This window comes from Lampris incognitus, chromosome 1 (genome assembly GCF_029633865.1).
Source record: "Lampris incognitus isolate fLamInc1 chromosome 1, fLamInc1.hap2, whole genome shotgun sequence".
In the NCBI taxonomy this organism is placed as follows: Eukaryota; Metazoa; Chordata; class Actinopteri; order Lampriformes; family Lampridae; genus Lampris; species Lampris incognitus.
In genome coordinates, this window is record NC_079211.1 from 149,310,843 (window position 1) to 149,321,282 (window position 10,440).

At 44.8% G+C, this 10,440-nt stretch overlaps 1 protein-coding gene across 1 annotated transcript; it reads right to left on the reverse strand.

Moving 5' to 3' along the window:
• Window positions 1-768: 768 nt before the first annotated feature.
• si:dkey-193c22.1 (uncharacterized protein LOC567837 homolog) lies at window positions 769-10,440 on the reverse strand. The gene is made up of 9 exons (XM_056280357.1): window positions 10,184-10,440; window positions 9,933-9,973; window positions 9,214-9,363; window positions 8,756-8,876; window positions 7,479-7,691; window positions 7,155-7,238; window positions 2,643-2,784; window positions 1,724-1,886; window positions 769-1,000 (listed from the first exon to the last, which is right to left on the reverse strand). Coding segments are annotated over exons 2-9 (1,107 nt in total). The 5' UTR covers window positions 9,935-9,973; window positions 10,184-10,440.

The following is a 10,440-nucleotide window of genomic DNA, read 5'->3' on the forward strand; positions in this document are numbered from 1 at the left end:
GCAGTGATAAAAAGACGGGAGGTGGAGCTGGTGGTGGCAGAGTTGGAGATGCTAAGATTTTCACTGTAAGTGATGAAGGACAGGATTAGGAAAGAGTTTATTACAGGGACAGCTCAGGTTGGACAGTTTGGAGACAAAGCAAGAGAGGCAAGATTGAGATGGTTTGGACATGTGTGGAGGAGAGATGCTGGGTATATTGGGAGAAGGATGCTGAATATGGAGCTGCCAGGGGAGAGGAGAAGAGGAAGGCCAAAGAGGAGGTTTATGGATGTGGTGAGGGAGGACATGCAGGTGGCTTGTGTGACAGAGGAAGATGCAGAGGACAGGAAGAGATGGAAACGGATGATCCACTGTGGCAACCCCTAACGGGAGCAGCCGCAAGTAGTAGTAGACTGAGAAATTGTGATCCAGCTCATTTCAAAAGGCTTGAGAGGACACGATGTCATGCAATATTACTATCATCTGAGTTAAAGATGAAAACTAAACTGTCCAAGAGCACTTGTAAATTTCACTCTTTCTAGGACCTTGGAGTATGCACAATGACAAAAAAAAAAGAAGAAAAAGAAAAAGAATCATCTCCATGGAAACAGAAATAAGGTAAACCGAGGAAGTGTAAAACTATTAATTGGAGGAATTACAACAGAGCCTTTAAACAAAACAAAAAAAAGCATGTGGCACATTATGAAATATAAGTAACAACTGGATGTTTTTTGTTTGTTTGTTTTTTTTTACCCCAAATTCTCTAATGATGGAATGGGCTGGACTTCATTAGGTCCCTGTCAGTTTTCTGTACTCTTGTTTGATACAGCCGTAGACGGTGTGGTAGAAGTGCCTGTCCGGGGTCATGAGGTCGGTGACGATGTTGGTGTGGTTGACTTTGGGCAGCAGGTACAGTGACACCTTCAGCGACAGCGACGTGAAGAGCTTGGAGAACCTCATAGAAGACTCAGCAGGAACGATGATGTCAGTGGTTCCATGGATTAAGCCGAAGGGGGGCACCCTGGTGGAAGTCAGAACACGAGATGTTAAATCACAGATTCATGGTTATACGAGAAAAAAAAAACAACAACTTTGTTTGGAATGTGAGGTTAATTAGGTTTTTTTTACACTTACAGCGGTGTTCAATGTTTCTTTCGCCACATTGTGCTATATATTTCCTAGGGAGCTCCTGAGTGGTCACGTCATATTTACCTATCTTTCTGTGTATTTGTTTGTCTGTCTTTCTATCTCCAGTAACACATGCCTATGTTTGATTGCAGAAAAGCTTCATCGGAGGTAAACATTGTCAAGTTGCAGGTTGGCAGTTTGAGGATTTTCAACACATTTTACCAAAAAGAATCAAAATAACCAAGAAATTCTTAAGAAATATTATGTATGATCTGAGCCAGCTGAGTGGTTAAGCCAACCGCCTGTAAAACGGTATGTGGTGAAACCGGGCTGGGACTCAAACCTGCCAGATTGTCCTCCCCTGAGACTTTGAAAATCCTTCTTCCTCGCCAGAAGACCAAAGACTAAAAGCACCAAAATGTGAGCAGACCGCCCGCTCCCCAATCAAAAACTGAAATATCGACAGTTCACAATGTACGGAGTAAAGCAAGCACCATCAGTTGTAAAAGGATAAATGAACAGCCGGAATACGCCAGCCTTTGTGTGTTCAGGTGTCAAATGTGTGGCTTTTAGTGTCGACTTTGTTGCAGAAGTCAGAACTGTTCGGTTCTCCCACCTTGCCAGTTTGTCCGGGCTGAACGTCTTCAGCAGGTGTGTGGGGGAATAGTACGGGAAGTTCTCCACGCCGTTCATGGCTTTGTGCATGGTGGACACGTACTCCACAGCTCGCATCTGTTCGTGCTCGTAATGGTCCATAATGTTGTACACGCCACTCAAACCTGTTCAGAAATGGTGACGAGGACAGATATCTTGGACATGCAAACTCCACACAGAGGACGACCTGGGATGAGCCAAATTGTGTCCGGGCTGCCAAAATGTGTCTGGGTGACGTCATCGCACATCGCACTCGTCATTGTATTCGTTTTAGTACAATACACGTGCAGGGTCACCTTTTATATTAGACTTGCAGTTGTTTATATTAGGATATGTTTTTCGAAAAGCACAAAAAAAGCATACTTTTAGGCGAAAGTTCATCTACTCGTTGATCACCTTGCTAGCTAGCTAGCAAACTAGCTAGCTACCATTATGTAGCATGGACGAGATTTTCAAGTCGAATATAAAAGATGACCCTGCGCATGTATTGTACGATGTAGCTGAAAAGAGTACACTATTAAACCTGCTTTTGCCTGCAATATTAGGACTCTACGAACTAGTGAGAGAGGAAAGTCAGGGATGCAGTGCGATGACCTCACACGTACACATTTTGGCAGCCCGGACACAATTTGGCCTGACATAACCCCGGACCTTCTTGCTGTGAGGCGACAGCGCTAACCACTGCGCCACCGTGCCGCCAAACACTGAAAAAATGACAGAAAACACCAGCTGTTGGGTTTCAGTCCAGCACGTTAAGACGGACAGTTTAGTGCTATAAAGTCACATATTTGTGAAACTGCGAAAGGTCATAAGGCCGAGGGTTCTGCAGAATCAAACTGACCCATAGGAACCACTACTGAGTCACGCAGTGGCTGTCTTACCGATAACTCCTCTTATCGCTGAAGTAACTCCCTGCTGCTTAGCTGCCTCAATGAAGAGCTCCTCTCTCAAGTCAAGCAGGAAGAAAGTAGTCAGTGCACACAGATGTGCTCCAGCGGAATGGCCAACCAACACTATGTTGTCCTGTGGTCAAAGGAAAGGGACAGTCATACATTTGATGATATGCAGTCATGAGATTTATTCCCCATGAACAAGGGACGAGTCTGGGTGTGCAAGCAAAGAATGATGAAAGTAAGGCCCTCGCAACATGTCTGAAGCGGCAGTGAAGCTCTATTTTACAATTTCCATCCATCCATTATCTGAACCGCATCCCCGGCTCTCAGGGTCGCGGGGATGCTGGAGCCTATACCAGCAGTCATTGGGCAGCAGGTGGGGAGACACCCTGGACAGGCCGCCAGGCCATCACAGGGCCGACACATAGACACACACACACACACACACACACACACACACACATTCATACCTAGGGACAATTTAGTACGGCTGATTCACCTGACCTACATGTCTTTGGACTGTGGGAGGAAACCGGAGCCCCCGGAGGAAACCCACACTGACACGGGGAGAACATGCAAACAAGAGGACGACCCGGGATGACCCCCAAGGATGGACTACCCTGGGGCTCGAACCCAGGACCTTCTTGCTATGAGGCGACCGCGCTAACCACTGTGCCACCATTTAAAAATAAAGTGTAAATTTAAGTCTTGTATTCGACCGGTGTTGAAAAATCAGTGGGTGGGAGGAAACCGGAGCACCTGGAGGAAAACCAAACACAGACACGGGGAGAACATGCAAACTTCACACAGAGGAGGACCCGGGACGACCCCCAAGGTTGGACTACCCCGGGGCTTGAACCCAGGACCTTCTGAGCAGAAAACATGTTGAGTGATTGGGCTGGTGATAATTTTGACAAATATGAGACCTCAACACACAGCTTCTTCAAAGTGATAAAATCTATGCTTAGTCTTCTGTCAGCGGTAAAACACGTATTTCGACAACCTCCCCCTCCAATTTACCTACACTACCGTTCAAAAGTTTGGGATCACATTGAAATGTCCATATTTTTGAAGGAAAAGCACTGTACTTTTCAATGAAGATAACTTTAAACTAGTCTTAACTTTAAAGAAATACACTCTATACATTGCTAATGTGGTAAATGACTATTCTAGCTGCAAATGTCTGGTTTTTGGTGCAATATCTACATAGGTGTATAGAGGCCCATTTCAAGCAACTATCACTCCAGTGTTCTAATGGTACAATGTGTTTGCTCATTGGCTCAGAAGGCTAATTGATGATTAGAAAACCCTTGTGCAATCATGTTCACACATCTGAAAACAGTTTAGCTCGTTACAGAAGCTACAAAACTGACCTTCCTTTGAGCAGATTGAGTTTCTGGAGCATCACATTTGTGGGGTCAATTAAACGCTCAAAATGGCCAGAAAAAGAGAACTTTCATCTGAAACTCGACAGTCTATTCTTGTTCTTAGAAATGAAGGCTATTCCATGCGAGAAATTGCTAAGAAATTGAAGATTTCCTACACCGGTGTGTACTACTCCCTTCAGAGGACAGCACAAACAGGCTCTAACCAGAGTAGAAAAAGAAGTGGGAGGCCGCGTTGCACAACTGAGCAAGAAGATAAGTACATTAGAGTCTCTAGTTTGAGAAACAGACGCCTCACAGGTCCCCAACTGGCATCTTCATTAAATAGTACCCGCAAAACACCAGTGTCAACATCTACAGTGAAGAGGCGGCTGCGGGATTCTGGGCTTCAGGGCAGAGTGGCAAAGAAAAAGCCATATCTGAGACTGACCAATAAAAGAAAAAGATTAAGATGGGCAAAAGAACACAGACATTGGACAGAGGAAGACTGGAAAAAAGTGTTGTGGACGGATGAATCCAAGTTTGAGGTGTTTGGATCACAAAGAAGAACGTTTGTGAGACGCAGAACAAATGAAAAGATGCTGGAAGAATGCCTGACGCCATCTGTTAAGCATGGTGGAGGTAATGTGATGGTCTGGGGTTGCTTTGGTGCTGGTAAGGTGGGAGATTTGTACAGGGTACAAGGGATTCCGAATAAGGAAGGCTATCACTCCATTTTGCAACGCCATGCCATACCCCGTGGACAGCGCTTGATTGGAGCCAATTTCATCCTACAACAGGACAATGACCCTAAACACACCTCCAAATTGTGCAAGAACTATTTAGAGCAGAAGCAGGCAGCTGGTATTCTATCGGTAATGGAGTGGCCAGCGCAGTCACCAGATCTGAACCCCATTGAGCTGTTGTGGGAGCAGCTTGACCGTATGGTACGCAAGAAGTGCCCATCCAACCAATCCAACTTGTGGGAGCTGCTTCTGGAAGCGTGGGGTGCAATTTCTCCAGATTACCTCAACAAATTAACAGCTAGAATGCCAAAGGTCTGCAATGCTGTAATTGCTGCAAATGGAGGATTCTTTGACGAAAGCAAAGTTTGATGTAAAAAAAATCTTATTTCAAATACAAATCATAATTTCTAACCTTGTCAATGTCTTGACTCTATTTTCTATTCATTTCACAACATATGGTGGTGAATAAGTGTGACTTTTCATGGAAAACACAAAATTGTTTGGGTGATCCCAAACTTTTGAACGGTAGTGTACATCGTATGGGGGGCATCAAACACGGCGAGACCCATGAGATATTCTTGTATAAGATGGTTTCAATGTGCTTTGAATGTCTTGTATGTCTTCGTTTTTACCAACAACAACTTAGTCTTGTATAGCGCCTTTCAAGGAACCAAAGGACGCTTTACACTAGATTAAAAAATTTTTTTTAAAAAAAATTAAAACAAAGATCATATGAGTACCGAACACAGGCCTTAGTAAGAAGGTAGGTTTTCAGCAGTCTTTTAAAATTGTCCAAAGAAGCAGTGTTGTGGCTCTCCGCTGGAAGAGAGCTCCAGAGGGTGGGGGGCTGCCACACTAAAGGCTCTATCCCCACAAGTCTGCAGGCTGGTGTGGGGAATGGAAAGCAGGCCCATGTCCAGATTCCGGGATGGAATATAGGGGTTGAGGAGGTCTGATAGGTAATGGGGGGGTATGGGCATGGAAGGATTTATAGGTGAGGAGGAGATTTTATAGGAAATGCGGGATTTGACCAGGAGCCAGTGAAGGTGGACAAGGGAGGGAGTGATGTGTTGCCAGGGCTTGGTGCGGGTGAGCACCCTGGCAGCTGAATTCTGCACATACTGAAGCCTGTCTAGGGCTTTGCTAGGTACGCCAGACAGGACTCCATTGCAATAATCCAGATGGGAGGTGATGAAGGCATGGATGAGGGTCTCTGCCACGGAGTCTGAGAGTAATGGCTGGAATCTGGAGATGTTTCTGAGGTGAAAGAAAGCAGATTTGGTGACAGATTTGATGTGTGACTGGAATGAGAGGGGGGAGTCCAGAATGACACCAAGGTTGCAGACTTCTGGGGATGGGCAGATGGAGCAGCCATCCATGCTGAGAAGGTCTCCAACCTTCCGGAGCAGCGCCTTGGAACCCACAACCATGAACTCAGTCTTATTGGTATTTAGCTCAAGTAGTTTTGATGACATCCAGGTTTTTATTTGGTGGAGGCAGTTAAAAAGGGATTAGGGGGGGGCTGAGAGGTTGTTGTTTGCATTGTATTATCACAGTGTATTCATTAAGTGTTTAATCTGTAAATCAGTTATCGTATTGTCTACCATGCCCACACAGTACCTACTGCATGCCTGCCTATCTAGACGAAGGAACCCTCCTCTGATGGTTTCTTCCATTTTCTTACTCGTTTTTCTTACTCATTTTTAAGTAGTTATTTTTAAAAAGTTTTTCTTTATCTGAATCGCAGGTCTCAGGATGGGGGGGGGGTGCTGTCTGTTGCCATTCACTGTATCTACCTCATTCTCATGATGTGAATGGAAAGCCCTCTGACACTATAACTGTGATGTAGGGCATCCGGGTGGTGTGGCGGTCTATTCCGTTGCCTACCAACACGGGTATCGGCGGTTCGAATCCCCGTGTTACCTCCGGCTTGGTTGGGTGTCCCTACAGACACAATTGGCCGTGTCTGCAGGTGGGAAGCCGGATGTCGTGGGTAATCGGCAGAGGGGGTGGAGCAGCGACCAGGCTGGCTCGGAGGAGTGGGGTAATTGGCCAAGTACAAATTGGGGGGGGGGGAACAAAAACAAAACTGCAATTTAGGGCTAAATACAAATAAACTTGACCTGATTGTTAAAGCAGGTTTGTGAGCTCTGTTTGAATAAACTGCTCCAGAAATGTTTCTTCTTGGTATCATATGCTCATTTAATCACTTAGAAAGAGCAGGCAGACAGCTTAGGTGCTATTTAGACAAAAGTAAGGGGACTTCGGTAATGACTGCTTTATCACAAAGGGCTTTATTTTACTGAGTAATTCTTAGGAATAGTTTAACTTGTGAAGGTTATTCATCAGCTCTTTTCAGTTTCAAAAGAACATTTATGGAAATGTCTTACTTTGTCAAAGTTGAACATCTGTGCGCTCTCTCGTGCCCAAACCAAGCAGTCAGCGATGTCTTGGACCATGGCTAAAACATTCCCCTGGGGAGAAAATCAGATCAAATGTCAGGCCATGTGCCAAAATTAAAATGTGACGCCATTACACTTATTCCATCACAATCCGCATCTTTATGTATCTGACACAACAATACAGCCCCTATGTAACTCAAATCTAAGAGGTAGAAACACAGCTCTATACACAGGTGTTGTAAGTCCACACCTATGTACTGTCTCTCTGAACAATCATAAGACTTGTCACACAAATCACTTTGAGACACTTACCTTTGGATATGTGGAATAGTCCGGGCAAATGACTGTTGCACTCAGCTCTTCGGCCATCTGCCTGGCCAGTAGACAGTATGTGGACCTCTCTCCTGAACTCCACGCACCACCGTAGATGAAAACCACCAGCGGTACCGGCCCATCTCCACACCTGCCCACTGTGGGGGGGAAGTATAAGTCCAGCTTGTTTCCGCGACGGCCAAAGGCGATCCCCTTTGAAGCGTATGGACAATTTTGAGTTTTACATAGTATGATTTTCAAATGCTTAAAGCAGGGCACTGGGCCTTGCTAACTTTTGTGGGGTAGAATGAAAACTAGGACATGTTGGTATATTTTCAGATAGTTATTTTCAGATGGAAAGTGGTTTGATGCTAGGACTGTCCCAAATAAAATTTGGATGTCTGTTCACTCCCACAGGTGGGTGGCACGATAACCTGAACAAACACCTAATGGAAGGATAGCATGATAGTCTGAAGTTGGGGAAATCACCTCCCATATTCAAGACTTGTGTGGCCATATCAGTCATAGTGCCTCTGAGCAAGACACTTAACTATACCTATTCCTGGGGCATCCGGGTAGCATGGCAGTCTATTCTGTTGCCTACCAACATGGGGATCGCCGGATCGAATCCCCATGTTACCTCTGGCTTGGTCAGGCGTCCTGTAGACACAATTGGCTGTGTCTGTGGGTGGGAAGCCGGATGTGGGTATGTGCCCTGGTCGCTGCAGTAGCGCCTCCTCTGGTCAGTCAGGGCGCCTGCTCAGGGGGGAGGGGGAACTGGGGGGAATAGCGTGATCCTCCCACATGCTACGTCCCCCTGGTGAAACTCCTCACTGTCAGGTGAAAAGAAGCGGCTGGTGACGCCACGTGCATCGGAGGAAGCATGTGGTAGTCTGCAGCCCTCGCGGGATCGGCAGAAGGGGTGGAGCAGCGACTGGGATGGCTCAGAAGAGTGGGGTATTGGCCAGATACAATTGGGAAGAAAAATGGGGAACAAATTAAAAAAAAGAGAAGGAAAGAAAAAAACTACCTATTCCTGTGGTTGGCAGGAGTTAATTGACCCTACATCCCCACCAGAGGGTAAAAAGAAATTTCTATTTGGATTACTAAAATATACCTGTTATATCAACTTCTATTTCTGACATGCACATATAGACAGACAGACTGGCAGACGGGCAGACAGATACATAGAAAGAGAGAGAGGGTCTATATGGGAACAGGCAAGCGTTCCGTCTTAATTTCTGTCTTACACAATAACATCATTAGGAACAACTTACCTTTTCATAATGCTCGCGGTTTTTATCATTGTTGTACCATGACCTCCACTGAAAGTAAAGTTTCCCATACTGCAGGTATTTGAGAGTTTCCAGCACAGCTCTAGTCAAACAGTATATTCGCCTGAAGGAGGCCGACAGATTCGAGTTATCAAATAACATCCTTTTAGCCATCTTGAAAAGAAACATGCATGTTTATGTATTTGCCGTTATTTCCTCTGTCCCTCTCCTTTTCTGAACCTGGGCAATGAATGCATTTGCTCAAAGTATTTCATTGTGTATGCTTGCTTTCGGTGGATCCTCCCCATTATACATGAACAAATGGATACTGCCCACCCACTTCGCCACACACACACACACACACACACACACACACACACACACACACACACACACACACACACACACACACACACACACACACACACACACACATTCATACATCAGCTGTTTGAAGTTACCTCGGTTTCAAAGCTTCTGTGTACTTCTTATAACCGGCTTTATTTGGCCAGCCGTACATCCACTGGGCAGCTAAGGAGATGGAGTAGGGGAGGCCCACTAATAGGGCGCCTGCTGCCACAGGCAGAGAAATGTGGTATTTCAGTCCAGCCCTTCAAAAAGTAAAAGCACACAGTTTTAGCGAAGGGGGGGAAAAAGCATCACTATTCTTCATTGACTTCAAATAAAAAAAATATGGTAACACTTTAGTATGGGGAACATAAAAAAACGTAATTACTAGTGAATTAGTAATGATCAAGATGTCACTTTAGTATGGGGAACATATTCTAAGTAACAAAAACTTAATTTACAGTAATTTAACACTACGAACACTTGTAGTTTTGTGTTTTGTTATGTAAGAACAGACCATATTCATTAAGTGTTAGTAAGGGAGAATAACTCTTCTTGTGGTACTACCACCTTATAAAGTCCACACTAAGCAAAGCATATTGAGATGGTACTACTAATAAGCAATACTTCTGAGGTTATAGAGGGAAAACTCATAGTTAATGGCTTACTGGCTGTATAATAAGGCCATGCAGAATAAGGCATTAATGAGTACGTAATAATGACCAATTAAGAGCCAATATGTTGCTAATTTGCATGCTAATAAGCACCCAATTAATGGTGACTACGTTCCCCATACTAAAGTCTTACCAAAAATATTTTACCAGCTTCTCACATTTTTATTGTGTGGCAGTGTTTTATCTTCTGGGCTGAGTTCTGCAGGAGAATAAACGAGAGAGGGTAAAACATTATAAACTATCAACCCTGTAGACTAGAGAGGCAGACGCATGGCCATTCTGTAAGTCGACAGCATCACATCCTTTAAACTGGTGTAACGTCCTCCATCTTAGTGTGAATGCTCTATTACCTTGTTTAATACCAAAGGCTTCATTTTTTTTCCATTTTCTAATTTCGTCTGTTACTCACCACTACGGGCTTTATTTGGACCTAGATTGGCATGTCGGGATGATACAGAAGGACTGTGATGACCCTGCAATGAGGCAACGAGAGCAAGCCTACGGAAGCGCGTAAGGCTACGCAGCAACGCCTAGCAGCCCCACAACGCTGCTCCCACTTTACGTTTCACGGGAGAAAGTGATTCTACACAGAAAATCAGTTTCTACTAACAGACGACAAACACGAATAACGTTCTTTGCAGAGGACGCCGAACGTCATCTGATACT

Excerpts from the sequence above, each read along its gene's own strand:
- si:dkey-193c22.1 (XM_056280357.1), bottom strand. Across the intron at positions 7,692-8,755 it reads ACCGCGAGCATTATGAAAAG|GGGATCGCCTTTGGCCGTCG; the intron begins GTAAGTTGTTCC and ends TACGCTTCAAAG. Across the intron at positions 1,001-1,723 it reads AGCCCGGACAAACTGGCAAG|GGTGCCCCCCTTCGGCTTAA; the intron begins GTGGGAGAACCG and ends GACTTCCACCAG.